This window comes from Xenopus laevis, chromosome 4S (assembly GCF_017654675.1).
Source record: "Xenopus laevis strain J_2021 chromosome 4S, Xenopus_laevis_v10.1, whole genome shotgun sequence".
Classification (NCBI taxonomy): domain Eukaryota; kingdom Metazoa; phylum Chordata; class Amphibia; order Anura; family Pipidae; genus Xenopus; species Xenopus laevis.
In genome coordinates, this window is record NC_054378.1 from 76,988,639 (window position 1) to 77,003,846 (window position 15,208).

Genomic DNA, 15,208 nt, shown 5'->3' on the forward strand with positions numbered 1-15,208 from the left:
AACATAATGTTAGATTATGCATGACTGTTGCTTTTGAATCTAAGCTGAATGCTGAGGACCAATTACAAACTCACTGAACAGTTATGTCCCATGTAGTCCCCTTCAAGTCGCTGACTAACTCTGAGTTAGAGAGCTGAAAATGTTATGTTAGACATCCACTAGTCACTCCAGCCTTTATACGTTACATTTTGCCTAACTAACTATATTAGAAACATTTTTTATTTTGCACAGCCTATCTATTTATCCAGTTTTTATTTTTACACTGAACTGTTGCTTTAAGGTTACTTACATCATTATTAAAATGTATTTATAGAGCACCACCATATTGCGACTTATGCTACAGAACATGATATCTGTCTGTTTGCAGAATACAGTACAGATTTCTCCTTAAAGGAGAACTAAACCCTTAAAATTAATATGGCTAAAAATGCCATATTTTATATACTGAACCCAGCTTAAAGTTTCAGCTTCTCAATAGCCGCAATGATCCAGGACTTCAAACTTGTCACAGGGGGTCACCTTCTTAGAAAGTATCTGCTTAGGGGACATTGCAAATTATCAAGCACAAAATGAGTTTGGCCTGTAATATAATCTACAAGGCTGATTATTACATTCTAATGTTATCTGTGCTATTTTCTGTACTGCCATGTAGTAATTATCTTCATACCTTACGTCTACTAGAAAATCATGTAAACATTAAATAAACCCAATAGGCTGTTTCTGCTTCCAATAAGGATTAATTATATCTTAGTATGGATCATATATGAGGTACTGATTTATTCTTACAGAGAAAAAGGAGTATTTGGATAAAATGGAGTCTATGGGAGACAAATTTTCTGAAAACTCAGTACAGAGCACAGAACTCAAGTCTTCAAACTACCGGTGTGGAACACAGGCTAAAACAAACAGAAGTATGCCTGGGGAACACTAGTTCAATACATGGAAACTGGAAAACATGACCGTGGACTGGCAAATGAGGTTCATTGTTGATAAGTGCAATGTTATGCACTTAGGTAGAAATAACAAAAATGCTATACACTAAATGATACTGTGGTGGACTACTCATATTTGAGAAGGCTTTGGGGATATTTGTGGATAAGAAGCTGTGTAATTTCAGGCAGTTTAAGTGGCTACTACAGCAAATAAAATACTGTCTTGCAAAAAAAGGACATTAACATTAAGGGTTGAAAACATAATTATGCCTCTTTATAGGTCCCTGGTAAGGCCTCATCTGGAGTATGCAGTTTTGGACTCAAGTCCTTAAAGGAACAGTTCAGTGTGAAAATAAAAACTGTGTAAATAGATAGGCTGTGCAAAATAAAAAATGTTTCTAATATAGTTAGTTAGCCAAAAATGTAATATATAAAGGCTGGAGTGAACAGATGTCTAATAAAACAGCCAGAATCCAACTTCCTGCTTTTCAGCTCTATAACTCTGAGTTAGTCAGCGACTTGAAGGGGGGCCACATGGTACATTTCTGTTCAGTGAGTTTGTAATTGATCCTCAGCATTCAGCTCAGATTCAAAAGCAACAGATATGACCCATGTGGCCCCCCTTCAAGTCTCTGATTGGTTACTACCTGTTAACCAGGTAACCAGTTAGTGTAAACCAAGAGAGCTGAAAAGCAGGAAGTATTGCTCTGACTGACATGTTATACATCAAATCACTCCAGCCTTTATACATTACATTTTTGGCTAACTAACTATATTAGAAACATTTTTTATTTTGCACAGCCTATCAATTTACCCAGTTTTTATTTTTACACTGACCAATTCCTTTAAGAGGGATATAAATGAGCTGGAGAGAGTGCAGAGATGTGGAAATAAACTAGAGATGAAGGATTTAAACTATGAGGGTAGATTGTCATTGTTGGGGTTTTCCCCTGGAGAAAAGGTGCTTACAACAGGACATGATTACTCCTTCTAAGTACATAAGAGGACATTAGAGACAGATAGCAGGGGATATTTTTTTTAACACACCAGAGGCCACAGCTTTAGTCTAGAGGGACAGAGTAGAATGCAAGAGCATTATGCTTGAAACAGCAGCAAATAGATGTTACCTCAATGCCCCTGTTCATAGCCAGCTTAGCAATTCTAACAGCCACTGGAGCCTGTAGAGAGAAATAGTCAGGTGATCAATGAACAAACAGGTCATATATATTTGACTGTGATGTGAAAGTTCAAGAAATCAGATTTTTAAAACAGTTTAAATTGTTTTTATAATGTAAATGATCAGCTCACTATTCCTTCTGCAAGATCTCGCCTATCTCCACTGCAGTTCTAGCTGAGGCAGGCATCTTGGATTTCACTGGCTCCTCCGACCTATATCTTTCCAGCCAACTGTAGCTCTGAAATCTCGCACATGCTCAGTTGAAATTCCTTGCTTGCTTATCAACCCTTCTAAGCTATTTTCAAATCAACCAAACCTGTGTGTTAGATGCTGTTCAGTAGTGCTGCCACCTTCTGGAAGTTAGTGTGTGTCCTTCATTTGCATAATAACATCACAGCAGGGGGACAAGATAGGGAAATCTTGTGATACGTCTAGTGGAGGAGTTTACTAAAACAAGGCATTCTGGGTAGAATACTCAAGGCAGTGCTACAATCTGAGCATGCTCCTGAAATTTGCATGTTATAGTCTCTGTTATAGTCACAGAATGGAGTCCCTCAGTGAAAGAACCCATTTGACAAAGTAAGTAATTTTTTAAAACCTGCAGTTTTTTTCAAAAAACTATATATGTAGTTTGATTAAACGTGTTTAGCTTGTACTAGTCAGATTGTTAATATGTATTTGATTTTGGCTCTGATAGGTGCCCTTTAATCCAGACTATATTTATATAAAGCCCGCTTTGCATCCCTAGCATTTAAATCAGTATTTAAGTTCCCTACAACATGTAGAATTTGTCTGCCTTTCTGACTCTTTAAATATATATGATTTCAATGGTTTTGTTGCAGTGTATCATGGAGAATTCATCTGGTTAAAGCAAGTAACAGGCTTTGATTTTATCAGTTGTTTATTACTCAAGCATACAAAAGAGTTTCTGGTACAACCACGGAGACTTTACACCCACTGCCTTGAACTTCACACAGAGCTATTTATGTCCTTTGACACACATCACCAGATACAGTGAGCATTTACTACCAGAAATAAAAGTCAGAATAAGTTGCTAACAAACAAAGCCCCATTTAGTTAAAAAAAAAACAAAACCTATAGCAACCAGACAATTCCCTTTCATAAGTACTAGTTATAAGAGGAACTATTGTCTCAGAAATGTGTAGTGGCTATATATTTAGTATGTCACTGCAACTTAATTGTAAGACTGGCTTTTTATACTTTTTTTGGGGGGGTGTTGATTATATAGTGAATAAAGTACCCCCTCTTGTAAAATATAAGGATATTAAAAGTTACCGAGGCCGAAGGCTGAGTGTTTTTATACAGGTCATGGAACTCCGAGGTAACTTCTAATATCCTCATATTTTACAACTGGGGGTACTTTATTTATTATAATACACAAGTTTCAGTGAGTCATGGGACAGAAATGACATCAGAAATCAGCGTTTATAACTGATGACATCAGAACTCACCGTTTATAAGGATATAATTTACAAGATATTCATAGCTTTTGTGTATTATATAAATATATATGTAATTTTTGGTATTGGTAACTGTATGAAACTTTTATGATTACATTTTATACATTATCATACATATTAACAAGATTTATTTGGCAAGAAAAATATGGTTAAAAATAAAAGGTTAGAAAGACATTTTAAATGACCAGCATACTGCCCAAGTAACAAACTTTTATGAACTTGGATTCTAAGGGAGGAACTCCATGGGCGATTTCGACGCAAGTCGAATGCGGCAGAAATAAGGTAAGAGATGGAAATGTTGGATGAAGTCGCAGCGTTCATCCGACACAAGGTGACAGATGCAGGTCAGATTCAGACGAAGTGTGCATCGTCTACATCCGACAGTCGTGACGTGTTGGACAATCGATGCAACACCATCCAACGTCCCTGTTGCTTACCTTATTTCCGTTGCATCTGACTAGTCGCCTGCGTTTTTGCGCAGCGTGTCGGATCACGCTGAATCGCCTGTGGAGTTCCTCCCTAAAGGTTTGTACATATGAGCAACATGCTGCAGTTGGTGCTTACATGCGCCTTTGAACACAGGGAAGCATAGGAAACAACTATTATGTACAAGCCATGTGTAAAATATGCACAAAATCAATGGTAACCAGCAGAAGCAGACACATTAGGCTTGATTCAGTGCCTGGCAAATTTTCACCTTGATAGTGTTGCCACCTGCTCAGTATTTTACCAGCCTGGTCGGTAAAAATGATGGTTGATCCCAATGTTATTATTAGGGGAAAAAGATAAATATATATAGGAAGGCCGGTATTTTTTTTCAGAAAAGGTGGCAACCCTACACCTGTATCATAAGGCAAAACACATGTTTTAACATTTAAGGGTTATTGTTAATAAAGCAAGGTTTCTTGTACCACACTTGTTGCACATGACACAGGTTGACAAATTTCATGTTCCTTTTAGGGTGTCTTGAAAACATGTCCCTTGCATTGTTGTTTTCTTGAATAAAAAAGGCCATTTATTTTTATAAAGCTGAAGCATTTGTTTTTCCTACATTTAAATGAGGCTGTGCAAAATAAATAAAAGTTTTCAATATAGTTAGCTAAAAATGTAATTATATATATATATAGGTATGGGCTTGTTATCCAGAATGCTCTGGACCTGGGGTTTTCTGGGTAACAGATCTTTCTGTAATTTGGATCGTCATACCTTAATTACTGAAAAATAATTTAAACATTAAATAAAGCCAATAGGCTGGTTTAGCTTCCAATAAGGATTAATTGTATCTTAGTGTATATCAAGTACAAAGTACTATTTTAATATTACAGAAAAAAAGGTATTTTTTTATTTTATTTTAATTTTGGATAATTCAATTATATTGGAGTCTATCGGAGATGACCTTTCCTGAATTCTGTGCTTTCTAGATAACAGGTTTCCAAATAAACGGATCCTATACCTCTGTGTATGTGTGTGCATGTGTACATATAGTTCTCTAACTTTAGTTGGACATTGGACATAACTGTTTAGTTAGTTTGCTTTTAATTCATAGCACATAGGTTAAATTCACAAGCAATCTAACTGAACTGTTTTGTTTCATATGGGTCCCCTTCAAGTCACGATCTGTTCGCATATCCATAGATTTTATTTTTACCTATTTATAGATATACATTTTTGCCTAACTAACTATATTGAAAACATTTTTTATTTTGCATAGCCAGTTTAATTTTTACACTGAACTGTTGCTTTAAATGACCAATTATTGATGGATCTGCTGTTCTCTCAGCTTGTAGTCAATGAGGGGTTTAGTACATATGTAGAAACATGATCTCTTCCTGCTTAGAGCTCTATTGTAGTTGAAGATTCCACCCCACCCCCTTAGCATGAGCTGCTGCTTGGTATTAGGCTGCAGTTAATCCTTTCTGTAGAATTGCTGTGTGGAACATAAATTGTCGGCTCTAAAGCACATAGAATAATCATCTTTGTTTAGTAGGCAGTAAGGGTTAACTGTTAAGGCTGCAGTTCTTCTGTTTGGAAGGCAGAGTGTGATGAAGAGCTGGAAATTGAGTGCTTAATCCTCCTCTCTCTCATTCCCAGGTTTGGCTCAGTGTGCAGAGATCTGCTGGTTGCTCAGAGGTCAGGCTGAAGACAGGTTCCGGGGGCTAAGATTGCACTGCAGCACAATATTGGCCTTGGGGGATCAGAAGTAGTCTCTATATACAAGATGGGCTTTTCAGATTCTGCAGTCAAGTAAGTGTTACTGCTTGTGTCAGAGCAGAGGCCTGTGACTGCTTCCATTATGTTTGTACAATGTTCTCATCTTTAAATGCTTCTCTTGAAGTGTGTTTTTCTGAATGAATTTGTGTGTGGGTAATGTGTTTTAGCTTTGATTATGAATGTATTTGTGTATGTAATGTATGTTTTGTATGTGTGTGTGTGTGTGTATTGTAAATAGGGTTGCCACCTTTTCTGGAAAAAAAATACCGGCCTTTCTATATATTTATCTTTTTTCCCTATTAATAACATTGGAATTAACCATGATTGTTACTTGCCAGGCCGGTAAAATACCGGCCAGGTGGCAACCCTAATTGTAAATAGTATTTAAGAAAAAAAGTAAGGGTTGCCTTCTTTCATGAGTACTTATATAATGTGTGTCTCCAGATGTATAGGCTGCATTTTTGTTATTTTGCATATAGGTTTATAATGGTTAGTGTTTGTGTGTTGATTTAATCATCCATACACCTATTTGTGAATGTAAATGTTGGGTTTTATTTGTGAATTGTGATAGTGTTGTACTTAGTTTTGTGTTTTATTATCTTGGTTATGTACAGGAACAAAACATTGAAAAACTAAAGGTTTAATATGCAGTGTCAATTGCAGCAACATTGGAAAACTTCTTAAATAATTAAATAACTTGACACTTTGTAGCTTTGTTTAGATGACACACACCCTTAAAAATGAATGTAACACCTGTAGCTGGGTCATTGACAAAAGTTACCTACAGCAGCTTGTTTGTGGTGGTTGATCTAAAATAAATATTGCTTCACCAGTAGCAGTGCTTCTCTGATAGATTAATTAATGAATGATTACTATGGGCAAGAGTTAGGGTCCAATCTGCTGCTTTAAGTTTTATATCATACTTCCTCTTTCATGCATCCAAAAGCATTTGGGGTTTTGGTTCAACAACAGTTATATGTGCAGAGACCGAGTGTCAGCAGTGTATTTATTATCCAATTCAGTTTAGCAGTGAATTATTTGTTAGATCATGTGTATTTTGTAATAAAAGAGCTGAACTTGACCTTCATGTAGCTGTTGAACAATAGAGTGACACTGGCCTCCAAAACTGTTTTGTGGTAATGATTCACATTTATTTCCTCAGATCTTCTGGGATTCACATGGTTCCAACCAGTGCTGCAGATGGATTCAAAGCGCATTATGTGTTCAAAGAGATTGAGAAGAAGCTTGCAGAGGTCATAAAGAAACTCTTCCTATATTTTGTTTTTACTAATTGTAATATTTTTGTCTGCTTTGTGTATATGGTATATACATCCTTAGAGTGGCTTGAGAATTTACTTTTAGAGAAGAAAGGCAGAAGCGCTCAAACCACCCGCCACACTTTAATTTCACAAATTGGAAACTCTTTCTATGTAGCGGTATATTATATCATTCAATGCAAATGCGCTCACCGCTGTTTCAAATTGGCTCGGGTGCACTTGCCCCGGGCCCTCCGCTTAAAATATTCCAATGTGGTAAAACTGTGGGTCACTCACCGCTCCTGTTCGGTGGTCCGGGTGCTGCGCCCCGAACCCTCAGCATGGGGGAGACATCAAAGTAAAAAGACAACTGCTTGGCACGCACTCCACAGGACTCCAGGTAGCGGTAAAAACTTATTTCTTTATTGCACAAACATATATCCTAACGCGTTTCGTGTGTTGCCACACGTAATCATAGGCATTAAATAACAATTACATACACATGGTTTAAAAAGGCATTGGAAGCTTTCGTCATTGAAGACGTATTTCCTCCTTAAAATTTCTTGACTCTTTCAAAGCTGTTTGTTGTGTTCTAAAGATTTCATTTTCGTTTACATTACATTCCTATAAGTTATTTTCTATATAATCTCTGAAGTCTATATTTATTTATATTTTTCTCAACTTTACCATCATTGTATTTTAATGTTTCATTTCCATATTTTTTCTTCTTTAAAGATTAAATGATTTCAATAAAATTACTTTTCTTGTTTTGATTTTTGTTTTACTCTTTTATGTAACTTTAGGTTTATAAATTCTGACAATGTTTAGTAGTTCTGAAACTCTTGTTGGAATGGGGGGCTATTGTTTTGCGTTGTCATTTCTTTTTCGTTTCTTAGAAAATCGTTTTTATCCCCTTTTTTTGGGTTTATGATTGTAACTTTCTTTCTAATATATTGTTCTATTTTCCTTCTCTTTTTCTTTTCATTTTATATTTATGTGTGACAGCTTACATCCCATCTTATGTTTAGCCCTTTGGGTTCCCGTGTATCCAGTAAAAAGATCCATTTTACCTCTAGTTCCAAAAGCTTTTTTTGTTTATTTCCCCCTCTGCTTCGATTTCTCACCTTATCTATACCTTGGATTTGTAAGTAGGAAACATTTCCTTGGTTACATTGGGAGAAATGCCTAGATACTGTGATAGCACTACTTTCTGCCCCTATTTGATTTATGTGTTCTCGCATTCTATTTTTTAAAGGGCGGGCAGTGCATCCTACATATTGGATGCCACAGTGTGTACATGTTAACAGATACACAACATAACTTGTGTTGCAATTAATATAACAATTAATATTATATTCTTTTTGTGTGTTTGAGTTTATAAATGTTTTAGACTTGTGCATCCGTATACATGTTACACATCTGGATGCTCCACAGCAATATGTGCCTTTTACTTCTAACCAGTTGCTTTTGTTTTCTTTTCTTTTAAATTCACTTGGGGATAGGATATGTCCCAGTGTTGGCGCTTTTCTCAGTTTGCTATCATTGTAAAGCATTGGTATATGTTTATTAATTATTTGTTTTATCTGGATAAATTGTCTGCTGTTTATTACTTCATACAGCAGACAATTTATCCAGATAAAACAAATAATTAATAAACATATACCAATGCTTTACAATGATAGCAAACTGAGAGAGGTATTAATACAAGGATATAACTTTGTAAGTAGAAAAGCGCCAACACTGGGACATATCCTATCCCCAAGTGAATTTAAAAGAAAAGAAAACAAAAGCAACTGGTTAGAAGTAAAAGGCACATATTGCTGTGGAGCATCCAGATGTGTAACATGTATACAGATGCACAAGTCTAAAACATTTATAAACTCAAACACACAAAAAGAATATAATATTAATTGTTATATTAATTGCAACACAAGTTATGTTGTGTATCTGTTAACATGTACACACTGTGGCATCCAATATGTAGGATGCACTGCCCGCCCTTTAAAAAATAGAATGCGAGAACACATAAATCAAATAGGGGCAGAAAGTAGTGCTACCACAGTATCTAGGCATTTCTCCCAATGTAACCAAGGAAATGTTTCCTACTTACAAATCCAAGGTATAGATAAGGTGAGAAATCGAAGCAGAGGGGGAAATAAACAAAAAAAGCTTTTGGAACTAGAGGTAAAATGGATCTTTTTACTGGATACACGGGAACCCAAAGGGCTAAACATAAGATGGGATGTAAGCTGTCACACATAAATATAAAATGAAAAGAAAAAGAGAAGGAAAATAGAACAATATATTAGAAAGAAAGTTACAATCATAAACCCAAAAAAAAGGGGATAAAAACGATTTTCTAAGAAACGAAAAAGAAATGACAACGCAAAACAATAGCCCCCCATTCCAACAAGAGTTTCAGAACTACTAAACATTGTCAGAATTTATAAACCTAAAGTTACATAAAAGAGTAAAACAAAAATCAAAACAAGAAAAGTAATTTTATTGAAATCATTTAATCTTTAAAGAAGAAAAAATATGGAAATGAAACATTAAAATACAATGATGGTAAAGTTGAGAAAAATATAAATAAATATAGACTTCAGAGATTATATAGAAAATAACTTATAGGAATGTAATGTAAACGAAAATGAAATCTTTAGAACACAACAAACAGCTTTGAAAGAGTTAAGAAATTTTAAGGAGGAAATACGTCTTCAATGACGAAAGCTTCCAATGCCTTTTTAAACCATGTGTATGTAATTGTTATTTAATGCCTATGATTACGTGTGGCAACACACGAAACGCGTTAGGATATATGTTTGTGCAATAAAGAAATAAGTTTTTACCGCTACCTGGAGTCCTGTGGAGTGCGTGCCAAGCAGTTGTCTTTTGGCTTGAGAATTTAGCAAGCATATAGCAATGACTAACTGAATCTTGTGCCCATTTTGGCACTGCAACACGGGTAACTGAATGCAGCAGTGCAAGGGTTAGGAGCAACGTGCCCTTGCCTTACAAATATTCACTTAGAACAAAGATCATCCTTCTAATCAGTGAACAATCCAGATAAGCAGTTTAGGTCAAAAGCTGTTCATAGTTCGTTTTGTTTTCTAGCACTACTGTCACCAACGAATAAAGTAATCTATGATAACGTTATCAATATGTCGTCTTTCTATCCCCATTAATATTTGAATTCCTGTAATGTTAAATGTAAATAACAGGGTGCTGGAGATGCTTTTCTTTGGGCTTCACAAATAAATAGCTTTTAGAATTTGCATGCCATTCACTACCTGTAATTTCATAATACTGTAACAATCTACCCCTTCACATTCATTAGGTACAGTATTTTAGAATGTCATGTGGTATCTTTAAAAATAATATTGTAAATTTACAGAAGCAAAAGTGTGACCTCAGTGGGCACCTGCTGCAAAGGGCTACATACCATGCTTGAACCTCATTCAGTGTGTTCTTATCTCCTAATGTTCTCAGCGGTAACCGTACACCACAGATGTCCATGAGGTTCACTTGCTGGCACTATGCCGACTGGAACAAAGTCAGTAACTAATAGCAGTCAGTCATATATTTTCATTTATTTCACTAGAGCTAGCAAGTTGATTGAATTACTGTGGTGTTTGCAGACTTGCTTAGTGTTGGTAACTGAGCCCAAAAAAGTATACAGGTATAGGATCCATTCCATCTGTAAACCCCATTATCCAGAAAGCTCAGAATTACAGAAAGGCTGTCTCCCATAGACTCCATTATAATCAAATAAATCAAATTTTTACAAATGATTTGCTTTTTCCCTGTAATAATATAACATTAGCTTGTACTTGATCCCAACTAAGATATAATTAATCCTTATTGGGAGCAAACCAGCCTATTGGGTTTATTTAATGTTTACATGATTTTCTAGTAGCCCTAAAGACTGAAGAGCAACATTACAGAAAGATGGTTATCTGGAAAATACCAAGTCCAGATCATTCTGGATAACAGGTCCCATACCCATCCATAGTGTGGCCTGCTATAGTGGCAGTAAAGTTGCGATTGGTACCTCTTTACACTACATCAATTAGTATTTTAAAAAATATATATTTTTGTACAATCTTCATTTTTCCTCCATTCACTCTGCAGGAAGGGGAACAATTTGTAAAAAAGATTGGAGGTGTCTTTGCCTTCAAAGTAAAAGATGGCCCTGGTGGAAAGGAGGCAACCTGGGTGGTTGATGTTAAAAATGGAAAAGGCAGCGTTGATGTCAATTCTGGTAAGTGTGTTTCTAGGGGCTATATCCGAAGTCAGTACAAGGATTTTCCCATATGAAAAAAGATCCAAGGATATAATTAAAGAGGCAGTATACCCCCCCCCCGCTCAATTTGAGTTCAATGAATAGGACTTTGTGCTCAACATACTTTTTTCCTATTTTAATAACAAAAATCTGTGCAAGGTAAATAATTAGATTCCCAGTGAACAGGTAATCCTTCCACATAATGGACTGCTAACAAAAAAAAAATAACTAAACTTTGTCTTATTTGGCATAAGAAATAACAAAAAGTAGATTTTTCATGAATTAAATAATAGACCAAAGGTATTTTTGGCATAAGCTGTATTATTATTGTTAATATGTATTTACTGTAGTGCGGAATATGCTGACATTTTAAAAACATACAGAAAAACAGACCTTGCAATCCATGTAGTCATGTTCTACAATAGCTGTACTGTCCCCTTAAGACATTTTTTGCAAAATGCACTCCCTTTTAAAGGAAGCAGGCATTGTATTTCCATATATTGCAATATATTAAAGGTATTGCAGCTAAATGTTTTCTCCATCCTTGGTCTAGACCAGGGGTAGGCAACCCGCGGCTCTGGAGCCTCATGCGGCTCTTCATCCTGCTTGCTGCGGCTCGGTATTGTCCTCTATACAGCCCTCGCACCTGCTGGCGGCTTCTTGAGTGTGAGACCGCGGTTAGCTTACCGGGGTTGCACACTCAGGAAGCCGCCAACAGGTGCGAGGGCTGTATAGATGTCCCAGGAGTGACCGGCAAGACCGAGCCGCAGCAAGATGATTAATCATGGTCCTTACTGCGGTCACACACTCAAGACAAGAGAGGGAAGATCAGCATGGAGCTTCAGAAACAGAAGTCACATTAAACAGATGAGAACACTAGCATTTAATAGGGCTATTCAGTGTTTAATTTATTTCAAAGTAGGCCTACACAAACACTGCACTCCTGTTTCTTGTATTCTGTTGTTGTAATAGTTAAAATTAAAAAAAGGTTAATACTTTTAGGAGTTTATAAGATGTTATATTTTGCGGCTCCAGACTATTTTTCTTTAGTGGATGAGGGGGGCAGAATGGCTCTTTTGATAGTAAAGGTTGCTGAACCCTGGTCTAGACAGTCTTATGTTCACTTCCTTATTCTACTATTTCATCATGCATTTTACTAGGGCTAAAACTTACTTGCAACTTCATTTTCCATAGTTAAAACACAACAAAATATGCTTGCCCTTTGTAAACTGGGAGCCATGGGGATTACTTGACAGAAGGTTTGAATACGGGTGAATACAGGGTGAGTGGGTGAATTGTTATGGAAACTAAACTGGTTAAAAGGGCAAGATGCAAGATTGCATATGTAGCTCTAGTATTAACACTGTAGCCAAACTATCTTATAAAAGCATGGCATCAATTTCCATGGAAATATTGCAGATTACTTTCTTCTTCAATGCAAACAATAAGAATTAATTCTCTTATTTTCAATTATAGATAAGAGCAGACTTTGAAAGTGTCCATAAATAGGCAGACAGTGCCATTTAATATGTCGACATACATTAGGCTAGTTCTATTTTTTTATGTGTTATCTAAATGAGGCTTGTCATGATATCATTTGAGCATGGTATAGAATCTCAGCTGTGGCTGCAGTCTGTAGTAAGTGGCTCTGCATCCACCCCCATGTGATCTGATGAGTGCAGAGGAGCTCTTGTCTTTGTCTGTTTGAAGGCTGAATGTTCGAGACAGATTTGAACAACCACTAGAATGACCAAATCATGTTTGTGCATGGCCATCTTTAACTTATTTCTCCCTTTCTGTGTTTCAGATAAGAAGGCAGATTGTACCATCACCATGGCAGATGCAGACTTGCTGGCACTGATGACCGGGAAAATGAACCCTCAGACAGTGAGTTATCATGCCTGGTTTAAAGAAGCAGTTTTTTGGGGGTTAAAACATTTTAGTAAAAGGAGTGGAGAGTGTAAAACCTCTGAACAAACACCATTTCATGGTGCCAAATGCTATGCCGGAAGACCCCATTCCTACAATTCATACAATACAATAGAAGCATAATTATCAGCAGTGCACTTTTAGTTTTAAAGTAATTTTAAGATGTATGTTGAAAAACATATAAATAGGGCTTTTGGGTTTTTAGGACCTTTATCCAGCATGGAAGGACTTAAAGGTTGCTTTATTAATTGGGGCTAAATACATTTTGAAGGACTTAACTCTTAGTGTGTGCTGCTGGTAATAACACTTCTAAAACATTTCAGTAAGACATAGGATTTATTCACTTGGATAGTGGTGTAATACAGTATGTGCTGAATCAGGGATTCTCCACTGTTTTTAAAGAGCACGGCCAGTTCAGATTTTCAGTAGTTCCTCTATTGCTCATAAATGCTCAAAAATGCATGTGGTGTTAAAGGACAAGGAAAGGCAAAAAAAAAAATCCGATTTTTACTTTCTTTAATGAAAATGAAACCGATCTCCAATATACTTTAATTAAAAAATGTGTACCGTTTTTATAAGAAACCTGACTGTATGCAGTGAAATTCTCCCTTCATTTACTGCTGTGGATAGGAATTGTCAGATGGTCCCTAAGTGCTTCGCAGGGAAACAATCATACTTATGAACAGCAGGGGGAGCCCCCGCCTTACTTCCCAGCCATGCAGAACTCAAGCAGCTTTGTTTATGACAATCCCTAAGCAGCCCAGACCACACTGAGCATGTGCAGGGTCAGGGTCAGGCAAAGATGTTTAACAAAGTTACAAGATGACAGCCCCCTGTGGACAACTTTGAAAGCATAAATTATTTGTTTGATTAGGCTTTGTGGTGCAGTAAGTTCATGCTTATGTTTAGTATACAAAATACAGCATTTCTAGCCTTATTCTATTTTAGACTTTCCTTGGCCTTTAATGCTTCTTTTGTGGGGAAAAAGCTTTTAAGGATTGCTTTTTAGAAAAAATGTGGGTCTAGTTATCATGCTGTTTAAAAAGTAGAAAAGTGAAACATTACTGGTAATATTGCTCATCGCCACCTTTCAGATCTTTTCTTTTGTTTTCTGTTGAAATCGAATTTACGAAGTAAAAAGTAATGATAATAAAATCTTACTGAGCTGGTTCCTGTCTTTCAGGCCTTCTTTCAGGGCAAGCTGAAGATAGCTGGAAACATGGGGATGGCCATGAAATTGCAGAGCTTGCAGTTGCAACCAGTGAAAGCCAAGCTGTAAATCATCCTGATGAAGCAAGCAGTATAGAGCTAAGATGTCATTCCCTCCAATTTCATTCTGGCAATGACTTCTTGTGGATCAATGGCATCTGGTATTTTTACCAGCACTGAAGGAAATGTTTTCTACAACCCTTTCATTATAGGACAGGCTGTTTTTATTTCTACTTAAAGCCTGTACATATGAAGTGTGCCCTGAAAATCTTTTTTAAAGGTACAGGTTGTACATGAGCATGTATAGCCCTTTGGGCATATCTGCGTGCCAGCTTTGGCTGTGTATGTTAGAGCATTGTTCTGTCTACCAATGAAAAGGTTTAATAAGTCTTAAGGAAAGGCCTTTCTATCCTCAAAGTGTTTCCTTTCTTTTTTCTAATCTACTCACCAATTGTCATACGAATAGATGGCGTTACAGTGATTGAACTAATTTTGCTGCGTGTGAGACCTGCAGAGCCATAACCACTTGTGGCACTTCTGAATACTTGCCCTGGGCCTGATATGACTTTTATTCAACCTATAGAGCTATTTTGGCACTGATAACATACAGGTTTTCATGGTGTATTAACATTTAATAAAACAACTAATTTCACTTGTTTTATATTTGTAATTTATTTGTTACAACCATGTATGTTTTCAGAACAATTCCCTTTTTTTGTTATGTAAGGTGG

At 36.4% G+C, this 15,208-nt stretch overlaps 1 protein-coding gene across 2 annotated transcripts; it reads left to right on the forward strand.

The window, feature by feature from the left end:
* Positions 1-5,510: 5,510 nt before the first annotated feature.
* On the forward strand, positions 5,511-15,129 carry LOC108715604 (sterol carrier protein 2-like). 2 transcript variants are annotated; one of them, XM_041561487.1, is made up of 6 exons: positions 5,511-5,580; positions 5,682-5,834; positions 6,964-7,054; positions 11,189-11,318; positions 13,147-13,226; positions 14,452-15,129. In XM_041561487.1, the coding sequence occupies exons 2-6, from the start codon at positions 5,809-5,811 to the stop codon at positions 14,545-14,547; spliced, it is 423 nt and encodes a 140-aa protein (XP_041417421.1). In that variant the 5' UTR covers positions 5,511-5,580; positions 5,682-5,808; the 3' UTR covers positions 14,548-15,129. The 2 variants fall into 2 exon arrangements, with proteins under 2 accessions (XP_041417421.1, XP_018116401.1); XM_018260912.2 differs by lacking the exon at positions 5,511-5,580 and having other exon boundaries at positions 5,602-5,834.
* The last annotated feature ends 79 nt before the right edge of the window (positions 15,130-15,208 follow it).